A 14922-nucleotide genomic window follows, 5' to 3' on the forward strand; every position below is an offset into this window, starting at 1 on the left:
GTCTAGTATCCATGTTTAACACTGGCCTTCTGCTTAACATCTCTGGAATGTTGTGCTTGAGGAGTCTTTGATTTTGCAAAGTAGGCCATGTTCCTGGATCCTACATCCTTGATGGTCCTGGAAAAACATTCCTATCCAATCCTATTTTAAGGTTAGGCTATGTTTGTTTGATAGGAATTTTGTTCTAAGACCAACAAAAGATGATGTCTGCTTGGCAAAATCACAGCGTGGGTGTTCAAGTAAAATTGAATATAAAGAAGGAAACTTCTGCAGCAAAACATGTTCTTTATTCCAACACAATTAAACTTGTTATTTAGTGAAATGCACTGCAAAGTAGCACAAAGGATTTTCATCTTCCAAATGTGTGACTGATTCAATCAAGTATATATTTAATGTATGTAAACATTCTATTTGACTTACAAATTAAAGATGCTTGCATCCGAGCACATAAAATTACTCCATGTAACTTATGTCATGTAATATTATCCAGAAATGAGTGTACACAGATGCAGTAAAGAGCTTACAGACTACAAGACAGATGTGTTTATAGAAACAATCCTTTTCACCACTGCAGAAAAAGAAGCATGGTGTTTATATACGTAATAATGTGTTTACATATTTCTGTTTCACAAAAGAGAACCTCCACTTAGTTATATTGTCTATAAACTTGTCTTTACTCCGTCCATTTCGTGCACAAGATGTTTAACTGTAATACATGACTGCAGTCACATACACCAATGCATTTTTTTTTTTCATACATCCTGAAAATGATTAAGTTTCTCAGTCTGGGAAAGGAATTTCCACAACCTCATGCTTTCTAATATCATCTCTATTATGCCTTTATACAAGAGGTTAATATATTAAAACTAATATCTTAAATTACCAGTAGCATTGTGTGATTTTCTGGTTTCATTTAGATGATTGTATGTGTCCAAGTCACTGTTTAACATTCACCATGATGCTTCAAACTTCTGAAGCTTAGCGGATATGTGGTTGATATCTGCAACTCTTATGTCAAGACTGTCAACAAAGCTCTAAAGCAGTAGCATAGGCCTCTGAACATGAGCCCTCTATCTATGCTTGTATCTCACTGTACAGGGTCCGTCTGGCTGCTGGGTTCCCACCAAATGCAGAGGGCTCTGCAAGAACCACATGCATATATTTATCAAGTGCAGTGACCACATAAATAAAATATACAATGCTATATTCTATCTAAGTAATCAGATTGCATCTGCAAACAAATGATTGAACTTTTCTTACTATTTTTGGTTTTATCCAAATATCTATACATCTAATGCTATACTGTTCAAAATATGGGGTTGGTAAGATATTTTAAATGTTTTTGAAAGAGGTCTCTTGCATTTATTTGATAAAAAATTCACTAAAAGAGTAACAGTAAACAGAAATATTATTGCAAATTAAAATAAAAGGTGTTTATTTTAATATATTTCAAAATGTAATTTATTCCTGTGGCAAAGCTGAATTTTCAGCAGCCATTATTACAGTCTTCAGTGCCACATGATCATTCAGAAATTAATCTAAAATGCCGATTTGCTGCTCAAGAAACATTTTTTTATTATTACCAATGCTGAAATAATTTTTTATGCAAACAGAGTAAAAAAAAAACCAGTTCTTTTTGTAACATTATAAATGTCTTTTGATCAATTGAATGCATCCTTGCTGAATAAAAGTATTAATTTCTTTCCAAAACCCTTTTTTATTTCTGACCCCAAACTTTTAAACAGTAGTGTATGTATTTATTTATTTATTTATTTGGATTTGTTTTGTTCTGTCTGTGTTTGATAATAAAAATTACAAAAAAGAAAAATCTAAAATTATTTATCAATTTATTATGTATTTATCAAGTTGCTGTAAAACAAATCTTGTTCCCCTCCAAAAGTATACATTAATGACTCATAAAATATATGAATGAACGATTCATATCTAGATCCACGTTCCTCATATGAACTTAGTCGTTGGTGGGCGAAACTTCGCATCGCAGGAACCTTTTCACAGTACCAGAACTAATTGTGGAACTACCCACTTTTGGGCATTTTCGCACCGCAGGAACTGGGTGTAATTTTTTCTTTGTTAACGTTGTTGAAAGCCGCGCACATATGACGCCGCTGTCGACCGACTTACGTCACGTCCTAGTACACACTCTCGGTGCGAATGCAACCCTTTAAGTGGTACTTTGAAATAGTTCGCACAAAATCGTCCCAGTACTTTAGTTCTGTACTTTTAGTTCTGGAACTAAAGTGGTGCGAAAGGCCCTAAAGCTATTTTTCCTCAGGCCTGAGAATTGCAAGGGTAAAGAGCTGGATGCTGCTTAAGCATTCGATTGGGCTGTTGTTGGGTAAATACTGCCATAGGAACACATCTGGAAATTATTAACCTAATGCCTACTTTGAAGCCATCACTTTCAAGGCTTATTTGCCATTCTCCATTGGACGTTACTCTTTCTCAGGCCTCTTACCGGTTTGGGTACTGGATCCAGTGGGGTGAATTCAAACTTGTAGAGGATGAGTGCCACAAACATATGCAATTCCATAACAGCGTACCACCTGTTGACACAATAAACAACAAGTGCTTCTTATTGTCACTTTCTTTTTAAAGTGCTCTTTCTCATTAAGAAAGAAAAACTCATCATACTGAAGTGCTCATCACTTCACAAGCCGGTTTGAATAGTACTGTGTGTATTAGTATTCTGATGGAATATTGCATGCTGTCTAGCTGCCATTGCACCCTCCCTCGAGTGCTGCTGAACACTGGGAAAACTGTGATTGAAATTGCAGGTAGAAAAGCGAAATGTGAATGAATGTCTTGTTTTGCGTTCAAATTCCAGGTGCATTCATAGCCACAGTGGCCTTGTTTGGAGGCAGTTTGGGGAGGAGGAATATCAGGTGAATCGAAGTGAATGAATTTAAGCATGCAGAACAAGATGGTTCCTGGGTGAGACATAGAAAGGAATAATGGGAGGCAATAAAGGGAGGGCGAGAGATGCAAGTCATGTTTGAAATAATCAGCCCAAATAACCTTGAGGGCCGTGACTCATTCAGGGGCACTGTGTTCGTGACGCAAGTAGCCAATCTCCTAAAATGATCAAAATCAAATCAGATTGAGTGAGGGAAAATGAAATACGTGGGTTTGTGACACTCAGTGTACTAATTTATGGCAGTGTCCAGCTAAGAGATCTATACAAGCCTGAGTAATCATTACAAAGCCACCTCATCACAATGTGACATTTGAATGCAGGAAGTTAGTATGGATTAAATATTTCAATGGCATATGAAATGATTCTAGAGAGAATGTGACAGTCCACACTCACATATGTTTCTATAGTGAAGAATAAATTTTATATCGATTTTTATATTTGTTCATATAATTAATTTTTGATTTAATAAATTTATTATCTTTATCATATATCATTTATAATGTTTTTTTATTATAAAAATTATTATGAACCCTCAGGTGCTGCTCACATGGTGGTCAAAAATTATGGATTTATTTTCCAATGAAATGAATGTACTATATTTTAGTTTGATAATTTCATATTTTAGAGTTTTAGGGGATTTTATGGTACTAAATTATATTTATGGAATAGTTGTTTCCTTTTAACCACTTTTTTGAGCATTTGAGCACTGACTTGAAAATTAAAGGGATACTCCACCCCAAAATGAAAATGTTGTCATTAATCACTTACCCCCATGTCGTTCCAAACCCGTAAAAGCTCCGTTCATCTTCGGAACACAATTTAAAGATATTTTGGATGAAAACCGGGAGGCCTGTGACTGTCCCATAGACTGCAGAGTAAATAACAGTGTCAAGGTCCATAAAAGGTATTAAAGTCATCATCAGAATACTCCATCTGCCATCAGATGTGCAATCTGGGTTATATGAAGCGACAGGAACACTTTTTGTAAGCAAAGAAAAACAAAAATAGCGACTTTATTCAATAATATCACCATAAGCTGCATATGCTCTTCTGTATCATCTGTGCCACAAGGATTTTCTTTTCTTTCTTCTACGCAGCATATGGTGATATGGAGAGACACAGAGGAGACTGTTGACAAAGGAATTGTTGAATAAAGTAGTTATTTTTGTTTTCTTCACTTACAAAATTTTTTCCTGTCGCTTCATATAACCCAGATTGCACGTCTGATGGCAGATGGAGTATTCTGACGACGACTTTCATACCTTTTATGGACCTTGACACTGTTATTTACATAGCAGTCTATGGGACAGTCACAGGCCTTGGTTTTCATCCAAAATATCTTAAATTGTGTTCCGAAGATGAACGAAGCTTTTACATGTTTGGAACGACATGGGGGTAAGTGATTAATGACAAAATTTTCATTTTGGGGTGGAGCATCCCTTTAAGTTCATTATTATGAAAAATGCACAAAACTTTTATATGAAAAATATATTTTCCATAACACGTTTTACTGTTTGTTGCTTGGGTGCAGTACCAAACTAGATAATATAAATTTCCCATTCGTTTCCAATGACAGTAAAGTGTGACTTTTCTTAGGACTATTTAACCTTTTCAATCATGTCCATGAATTGTGTGTGTGTGTGTGTGTGTTCACATAGCAAGTGCCAAAACCTTTACCAGTTCCATATCCTTGCAATGAAGTAAAACACACAAAAAAAAAATTCAAAAAAGACCAAACAGCAACAAAGAATTAAAAAACCCTCCGTTTTCTCTATATTACTCCACCTCTCTCTTACTTCTGTTTCTCCCTCTCATATATTCCCAGACTGATAAACGTAGATGCATCTGTTCTGGTGGGTTTCGGAAGGTCACTGGCCTCTGCCTATGCTTTTGATCTTCCTGTGCAGCTGGGAAAGTTCTCCCAGTCTTTATATGGCTCTATTAACATCATACTGACCCTGGCCGCACTCTCCCCAGGGCCTTCATGACGTCATCAGTAGGGGACCAAAGGGCTTGGACATAAGGGCCATGCTCAGTACAACATAAAAACAGTGCCATGAATCTATATCAACATTTCAGTAAACAAGGTATGGAGCCATAGTGCACACTATCAATAATGCAATCCAGTTATTTACAAATATCGCTTGTAATTCAAATCACACCCTGATAAATTTCTTGGTGGTTACAGCAATTAAATTTTTTTGTGCTGGTATTTGTGAATATAGCTTAAGGGAACTGACATTCTCAGCAAGAGAGCCAAAGGGGAAAGATGGGCTGGTGCAGCTTGTGGCATTTGCTATAGGCCAAGTTGAACCCATAGCGTTCCTGCTACCAAACCACCAAACCTTGCTAGAGGGCAAAACAGCCCCCGACTCACCATAGCGCTTCCAGCGTTTTGTTTTAAATGAAAAAGTATATTATTTTTAATAATGCTCAAAATGGAGGATGTAGTCCTGCTTAAAGTTAAAAGAGCTTTTATCATATCACCTGTTTTTTTACTCTAGGACACAAGAGCATTAGCAGAACCGCTCTTAAAAAAGAGAGAAGTTTTGATAAGTATAATACCATTACTGTCTGATTTTATTGCTGAATAAAATTGTATTGCTTACTTAAACATAATTTTGACTGACATTTTTATATATTTAGGTCTTTCCCTACTGGAAAAGGAACTAAAATGCAACCGGGTCAGATGTGCATGGTTTGAAATACCAAACATCTCTGAACTGACTTCATGAATGATGCAACAAGTTCAATTGCGTTATTTGTGCAATGTTCAGTGAAGCTGTACCAGGGGAAAAGAAACAAAATGCACTAAGAAAAAATATTAAAAAAAATAAAAAATGCAAAGCAACTTTATTTAAAATCAATGTGTTGCAACATGTTGCATTCTATAATATTAATAGCAAATGTCTGACAAAAAAATAAAAATGAAATATAAATATATATATATACTACTTTAAGATAAAGAAAAATTTATCTAGTAGACATGAAATAATGTATTATTTATATATTCGGTTATAGTAATTATATTCAGTTGCATGGAAAACTTTCCTCGATTTAATTAAGTTCATTGAATGTTATTATTTTCAAGTGTACATGATGATTATTTTGTATAAACACAAGAGTTTTTCTAACCTTCCTGGGCACTGATTTTTCCCCCCTCCAAATGCCACAAACCCTTCCAAGTGGACATTCTTTTCTAAATCTGCCATTTCCCATCGTTCCTGTGGGAAGAAAAGTTTCATTAAAAATAATCCACTCAGACGAGGGCCAGTTCAGAATACACCATTTGAGCCTGTCTTCCAGCACTCCAAGATTTAATTTAATAACAAGACACATTTACAGTAATCTCTGAATTACTCTCAATGCAATGTCCATCTGTTGACTAATGCGGCTTTATTGTGGGCATAAATAAATAATTGCTCTTGGGTTGCATCAACAAACTTAGAAGTCTTTCAAACTGGTCAAAAAATCCTGCCTTCCAAGATTTTCATCGATTCAAAACAATAGTTTCCAATGGAAAGACCACTGAATGTCAATTTAGCCATCAACCTTATCTATTCATTGTGTAAAATATTTTGATTCCGTTAAGGAAAATGAAGAAAGTTACCCATGAATGCACTCTTTAAATGCATTTTTTACTCTTTACCCATGAATGCACTCATTTAAATGCATTTCCAGTATATAGAAGAGAGTTGATTTATTTGAAACTAAACATGTATTTTGCTAAAAACAGCATTAAAAAAATATAGATGTAGGCCTGACCCAGTCTCAGTGAGCTGTGCTATTTCCTTTAAGACATTAGTAGACAGAAGTGTAATGGAATCTCTACAGGCGTTTGCCGGAAGGTTAATTGTAAAGATAACTGTCAGGCTTTCCTTGAACACATACAGACCTATTATTCCTGTTTTAATGGAGCCCAGCTGGAGTTTTCAGTACTCACTATAGAACTCACAGACAAAATGGAAAGAGGAAGTTTTATTGAAAGAAAATACCAATAAAAGAGATGCCGGTTCCATAATAGAGCTAAACAAACTACATAAAAAAAAAAAAAAAAAATAGTACAGGAACATTTAATAGTAAAGCACTTTACCTGCTATAAAAAATAAAATAAAAAAGAAAACATTTTATGAGCATGTGTCTTTTGTCTATTTTATTTTGGTTTATAGAGGAATTTGTGTTAACCTCATCCTGTGGCTGAGGTCATTCAGAACAGTGAAGTTACTCACAGGTTTGAAATCTTCCGGGTCTGGGAAATACTTGGGGTTTCGGTGAGCCCAGTAGGGAGACAACATCAGCAGGTCTCCAGGTGGGATAATATAATTCTGAAAAGCAGAAAACACGCATAGAGTGTTTTTTAGCTGAGAAAAAAAAGCCTGGTTATGTTTACTTTCTAGCCTGTGTGAGTCAAAAGGGCTTATCTCAATATACTGATATATAATTATTAATGTATAGCTCTATATATACAGACTGCACTTATAGACCTATGCATAAAAACACTGAATTAAAATGTATTGTACGATGAATAATCTGTCATGGCTGACCTGTAATTTGAGAGGCCGCACTACTTTACGCGTGATGGCTCCAGGGGCCCTCAGCCGAATGGCTTCCATGATACACCACTTCACATATGGCATGTGCTGTAAGTCATCTAGGGTCACCTTTGTCTTCTCCTTGTCGAATGGAAAGTAAACACACCAGCACTATATTGACTATCCATAGCTTTAAGTACTACTGGTGTGTGCTAAAGAGAAAGTTTCATTCAGTAACAAAGCCTAAACAGAAGCACAGTGAAACACATTTTTACATTTAACCGTCATGTGCTTTTGCCTTGTGCATATAGAGATGCATGCATGCACCTCTATATATAATATGCAAATAATGTTTATAAGTGCATATGGGAAAATGTGTCTTATTTTTTTTGTAACATATAATGCAAAAAATTTAAATGTACTGGAAGACTTGTCAAACACAATGCATAAGAGTTTGCTGCCCTCTAGTGGATAATGAAGGAAGTTTAATGTATCAGAGGCCTCGGTGAGAGATCAAAGAATATCGTGGCCTAATGGTTAGATAGTTTAACTTCTAACCCTAAGGTTGTGTATGTTGTGGGTTCGAGTCTCGGGCCGGCAATACCACGACTGAGGTGCCCTTGAGCAAGGCACCAAACCCCCAACTGCTCCCCGGGCGCCGCAGCATAAATGGCTGCCCACTGCTCCGGGTGTGTGTTCACGGTGTGTGTGTGTTCACTGCTGTGTGTGTGCACTTTGGATGGGTTAAATGCAGACCACAAATTCTGAGTATGGGTCACCATACTTGGCTGTATGTCGCATCACTTTAACGGTGAGTATGTGAGCATGTATGAAATGCGTCTTGAACACTAAATCAGCATATTAGAATGATTTCTGAAGGATCGTGATGAGACAAGGATGACTGGAGTAATGATGCTGAGAATTCAGCTTTGTCTTCACAGGAATAAATTACATTTTAAAATATACTAAATATATTTCACAATATTACTGCTCTTACTGTATTTTTGATTAAACACATGCAGCCTTGGTGAGTCAAAAACATAAAATCTTACATACCATACATTTTTAAATGATAGTACTACATAATTTTAGTTAATTGTGTAGTTTATACTGAAAGCAGTAAATAGTACAGTACAGTTTGAAAACCATTGGTTTTAAGATATTGGTTTTACCTTGGTCTCTGAGGGCAGCGTTGATCTGATCCATTGCAATCTTATACGCTTCAGGATTGGCCAAAATAAAAGCAATGGCCCAAAATGTAATCTAGAATAAAGGGAAAACGTTTGTCCTCGTTACCTTGAATGTCAAATCTGAGCTTACACATAGAAAGATATTATGTTATGGCACTGAACCTCTCACTTACTGGTATAGCATTTGCCAGGGATGCCCAAAGCAAAAGTAAACCATAATTGGGAAGATATTTGTCACTTATTGCAGTAGCCAGGTGCTGTAGTAAAGTCTAAAGAGAAACAGTGACAGATCAGAAACTATTTGGGATTTTATTATACAATGGCCAAATACTGCAGATAGGTTTCTAATATTATGCTGATTCCAAAATCAAAAATTATTTATAATAATGAGAAGAACAAAACTGTAATACTTCAAATGGCATATAATTCTTCTAAAAAATCTTAGAAGCCCGATGGAAACTCTTTAGCGCCCTCTGTTGTTGCAAACATGTTTATGTATACATTCGACGAGATGGTCCTCACTGCAGAACACAAGATATAGGGAGTAAGGTTGGATGCAGATCCCACCTTACATACCCCTAAACCTACCCGTCTCCACCCCCTGATCCTTAAACCTACCATCTCCACCCCCTGAATGGATCTTGTGTACACTCTCAGAAGAAAAAGGTACAAAAGTGACAGTGTACCGCCCCAGTGACAGCTTTTGTACCTTTTTTTCTGAGAGTGTACTGCAGTGAGGGGCTACTGCATTCAACATAGCCATAAGGAAGATTAAGTTTGGCCTTAAACTCTTGTTCCATGTGTTTCAAGATAAAGATCAGTAACGACAGTAATCCACATGGCTCCAGTCCATCAATTTACATCTTGTTAAGTGAAAAACTGCATGTCTGTAAAAAACAAATCCATCATTAATAAGTTTTTAACTTCAAGCCATTGCTTCTAAGTCTTCTGTCTATAATATTGTAAAAATTTGACTTGTCTGGATCAGGAGAGAAATATGCACAAATCAAGCACAGTTTACAAGTGAAAACTAAACAAATATGTTCATGGATTTTGATATGAGAGGACAACTAATTGACTTTTTTTTGCTGGAGGAAGCATTATTATAGATTATGGACTTGTATTTTGGCCAGAAGCTATGGATTAAAATTAAAATGCCTTAATGATGAATTCATTTCTTACAAAAACACAGCTTTTCACTTCACAAAACATTAATTGATGGACAGGAGTCATGTGGATTACTTGTGAATTATTGTTATGTTTCTATCAGCTGTTTGGACTCTCATTCTGACGGCACCCATTCACTGTAGAGCAGAGGTGTCAAACTCAAATCCTGGAGGGCCGGAGCCCTGCAGAGTTTAGATTCAACCCTAATTAAACACACCTGATCCAGCTAATCAAGTCCTTCAGACTAAATTGAAAACTGCATGGCATGTGTGCTGGAGCAGGGAATGGCATGTGTGCTCCGGCCCTCCAGGAATTGAGTTTGACAATCCTGCTGTAGAGAATCCATTTGTGAGCAAGTGATGTAAACTAAATTTCTCAAAATCTGTTCAGATGAAGAAACATCTGATAGCCTGAGGGTCAGTAAATTTTCAGCAAATTTTCATTTTTGGGTGAACTATTCCTTAAGGCAATTCAACACTTTTTTGACAAGTCAGCTCTGTTTAGAGAGTGAAACAGTTGGCAGATAAGAAATCCACAATGTTGGGTGTATGCATTACTAAGCCATTAATTACTGTAATTTAAGTACTTCCCCTTGAAAAGGTAAAGTAAGGGAATACTCTTAATTTTTCTGTAATGTCATTACACTTACTTCTAATGTAACTGCATTGTATGTTTTAATATAACTTTCACCCTGTAAATACTTTAGTCAGTTCAAGAATAATTTATGCAATTTTATATTATTTATTGGAAAGCATTAAAAGATCTTGTCTATCCTTGTATCCTTGTATTACTGGTCAAAGTTGACATGGGATTTAAAAAGTAATTAGCAATAAGTAATGCAATACTTAAGTAATTAGTACAGTAATTTAATTAAATCTAATTAAACTATTACCAGTATTACCTTTCCATCGTTCTCATTGTAGTGAGTCTCCTGTGCTCTGATAGCCATATTTCTCAGCAGAGAAAGGAGCCATTGCTTTGAGTTTGCCCATTGCCTGAAGACACAAAAGAGTCATCCTTTAACTCTTTGGCTACAGATGTTTTGAATGTATTTAATTTTAAACAGAAATGTATGCTGATATGCAAGGCCTTTAGTCGATTATTTTTCAAATAATGTATAAACATGATTCAGGAGACTAATTGTGTTTTATAATTGTAGCTTTCAGTAATATTGTGGCAGCAGCGCTCACACACACTTCAAGAACATGTCTGGGAGTTGGGAGCCATATTCAAATCCTTCATCATATGTTGTGAACTTCTCCAGGAACTCCTGCCTCGTGAGAGCATTACTAGGGGAGTTACATCGGCCCAGTAAGTTGCTCATTACTGCTGGATACATAACACTCCTGAAAACAAGAAAAAAGTGTATAATACAGTTTTCAAGAAATAAATTAAATTATCTTGAAATATTCCAATAGACAATACAATATTAATGTATAGTGTATTACACTGCACTGCATTACATTTGCTTAATGAAATCCAATACTTGTTTCTTACTAATTTTGGAGTGCTGATTTTAAAACTAGTGCCTGTTTTCCTCAAGCATTCAACTTTGCAATGCAGAGGAAACACAGAAGCTGCACCTGAAGTTGCATTTAGATATGTTTACACACTGTTTAATGCAGGACATAAATGCATTTAAACTGCAATTACAAATACATATATACATACATATATATATATATATATAATACATACATACATACATATATATATATATTTGTATTATGATATTTGAAACTATTTAAATAAAACAAAATACTTTGAATGTGAAATTAAAACCGCCAGTAGGTGGCAGCAAGTCACTGTCACAAGTCATTGTGATTGAACCGAATCATTTAAACGGTTGATTCATTCAGGAATGAACCTGTCATGTTGCTCAGAGAAGCGAAACAGTGCTGTGGCTGTGTTTGGAATTATTTTTGTTGGCGAAATAGTGCAAAAATAAACTGTTGTAAAAAATCAATACCACATTTGTAATTATGATAATTGTTGGAGAAAAACGGCACTATTCGTGTGAAATTAATTAACTATATGAAGTGGTATAAATTTATACATTTTCTTCCTCCATGTCTTGAATTTCTGATCGTTCTAAATGCATGCGTGCACTCTGTAGGGTTGTTTTGAATGTTTTTTTTGCAAAATAATGATATATGTCAAATCGCACACCCCTAGACAAACTTTATTACAAAATAAGATATGTTGACAATGTTGCAAGACATTTTTTTGCTCTTGACAACCATTTGTAAGATTGGATTCAATCCTTTAAAAACAGACAAAACTGCCACAAAGACATGATTTTTATTTCCTCTGAGCCAGGTTACAACAATTTGTTAAATTGTCAGCCGATTTTCACATCTTGTTCTGAAAACAACATTTTATGCCTAATTTTGGTTTCAATTTTAGAATTATGGCCAGTGACAAGAAAATGCAAACATGACCCAGATGTTTTCTGATACATCTGTAGGTGATTTATGGTTTTACTACATCCAATGACAGAAAATGACAGAATTTGTGTATTTATATTTGGTCCTTTGACATTAAATGGAGTATTTGAACACTCTTTTGCAGATTGAAAGTTAAATGATATATTTTGAATACTTTTTGTAACTTTTGTAACTTTTGACATTTGACTGCTTGTTAATTCGATAAATGCATACTGATACATGTGTAATTGTTGTGCATTATGGAAAGTTATAATATTTTTGAACTCAGCAATATCAAATTAGTTCATATTAGGCTTTTTTTGCAAATCAGCACAATTTTGTTATAGTTTGTTATACTCTACATATCATAAGCATAATCCATTGATATACAGTGGCATTACTGAGCACAGAATTCCCTTTTTTCGTGTTAACCAGTTGCAGTGAAATGTATGGAAGGCATGTGTTCTCTAAGAGAAACTTTAGCACAATGTAAATAATTAAAGTAAGAAAACTATACTTGATTATCTCATTCAGCTGTCCAGATCCTTCACTTCCAAGGTTCTCCAGATGGTCATTAAATTCTTCACAGAGATGAACAGAGAGCATTGCTGTGTTGCCCGGAGTCAGTCTGCCTTTGATTACGGTGGCACAGGTTGGATGAGTTTTTATAGAAACAGTCTTTGCTGATAGAAGCTGGACAGGAACCCAAGGTTAACATTATCACATTATCCCAGACTACAGTACTGATGACGTCCAATCATCAGCAGTATTGAAAGGAAGTAAGTCAAGGACAGTCATAAATCATCTCCTCGAGTTCAGAGTCTAAGGTCATATATAAGAGAGTAATGGTGTAGATTCAAGAGCTTTATAAATTTGAGCGATTAAAAATTGAAACATTATACTGTACCTGTGTTGTGAACAGCTTCTTGCACTGCTTGTTCAAAATCAACATCTTTGGAGGTGAAAAAAGCTCGGAAATCCTCATTTAGGGTCACAAATGTCAGTCTCTTCCCAGCAGCTACGACAGTGAAAACTGGGCCATACTAGAAGAACAAACACACTATTATACTTTTAGAAATTAAGCTTTATTATTTCTAATTTATACAAATGATTCAATCTTATATTAAGATGCAAATTAAGTGAAAAAATATAGCACAAAAAAAGGCAATTAAATATATTTATTCAGTGACCCCCCCCAGAGAACCTTAAAAAACTTGAAAGCATTCTTTTTGTGTGATTTCGTGCCTTGGCAGAAGCAATTACTGAATTTTATAGAGCAGTTTGTCTATTCAGCAAACCTCTCATTATCGCCCATGCTTTCAGAGAACTGGCACAGCGGTCCCAGAACAAAAATGGTGTCAAAAAGGGCCAGTGTGTGCATCTTCTGACCTAGTTGCATAAATTAGTGGTGCTGAACTGATCTGTCTTCAAACTCGTTTAGTATTGCACAGCACAAAAACAAAACACATCATGCTCGGCCACAGGGCTCCAGCACAGCATCTGGGTAATTTTTTTGTAGTTGCTAATGAAAGTATCGAAAGTATAAACAGCCAGCCATCACAATAAATAAATAAATAAACAAGCATGGTAAAGCAAAGATGTGTTAAGATACAAAGTCTGATGGCAAATTTTTTCTAATATTGTTTAAAAGAATTATAGTAATAATAATGTGCTGTTCATTTTAGGAGAATTATAGAATTATATTGACAAACTGTTACTTAAAAAAAACAAACAAACTCTGCTCTAAAAAAAATTCAAAATAATCACACTGCACTTTTAAATTTTTGTACAGTAGGTGAGTGCAAACAGGTTCATCAAAATTTGCAGGGGAGGAGCTGGACTTCTGGACCCATTGCCAGATCAACCTGTATGATTTATTCAAAAAACTGTTACCAACCTTTTAAATAAATTTTTACATATTTATTTTACATAAGAAATGTTCTGGAGAAAAATGGTGAATTCCCTGAAATCAAATGTCTGAAATCCCACTGCACTGTCATTTGCATAAATAAAAAAATATATGCAAATATTATAGCTATGAAAAAAAATCTATATGCATATGCAAATCATCTAGACTATACAGTTATGAGTCCTTTATTAAAGTAATTTCTCAGTGGACAAACTTACTTTGGCTCTGGCTTGCTGAATGAAATGAGGTGCTTTGCCAAATTCAAAAGCAGCACCAAACCAAGGTATCCAACCTCTTATGCACGGAGGAGCATTGGGATGACTTCTTTTGCCAAAGAGAAGATGAAAAGAAATTATCACAATAGACACAGTCAAAATTAAAGTAATCCATTCCATCGCAACCTAGAGTCTAGTGATGCTCGTCTGGAGTGCATATGATGACTTCTGTGTCAATAGCTCCTGTTTAACCTATCTAATTACACTGATCAGCGGTCACGTATCAGATCAGATTTCCTCGTTGCGAATGATCTGAGCCATGAAACTAATCCTCCCATCACACCGTTAACTCCTCCCACTATGAACAACCCCGTGTGACTTCATAACACTAACTCCTGCTATTAAAGCTTTAGCTCCTCCTACCACCAACGCTAAACCGCGCCCCACTATCTTCACACCCAGCTCACAACCATAACATAACCCCTCCTACTATATCTCCTAGATAGCCCCTCCCACTGGGAGACAGGTGTTGCATGCGCTGCTAACTC

The 14922-nt window shown here is 35.6% G+C and overlaps 1 protein-coding gene across 1 annotated transcript; it reads right to left on the reverse strand.

Annotated features, from left to right (window-relative positions):
• Positions 1–265: 265 nt before the first annotated feature.
• On the reverse strand, positions 266–14607 carry LOC109057118 (24-hydroxycholesterol 7-alpha-hydroxylase-like). The gene is given in 13 exon segments (XM_042755929.1): positions 266–1139; positions 2477–2564; positions 6071–6159; positions 7165–7260; positions 7480–7614; positions 8641–8730; positions 8831–8926; positions 10726–10819; positions 11021–11170; positions 12768–12916; positions 12918–12943; positions 13158–13293; positions 14378–14607. Coding segments are annotated over 13 exon segments (1395 nt in total). The 5' UTR covers positions 14555–14607; the 3' UTR covers positions 266–1070.
• Positions 14608–14922: the final 315 nt, after the last annotated feature.

The sequence above is a fragment of the Cyprinus carpio genome, unplaced genomic scaffold (genome assembly GCF_018340385.1).
Source record: "Cyprinus carpio isolate SPL01 unplaced genomic scaffold, ASM1834038v1 S000006759, whole genome shotgun sequence".
In the NCBI taxonomy this organism is placed as follows: Eukaryota; Metazoa; Chordata; class Actinopteri; order Cypriniformes; family Cyprinidae; genus Cyprinus; species Cyprinus carpio.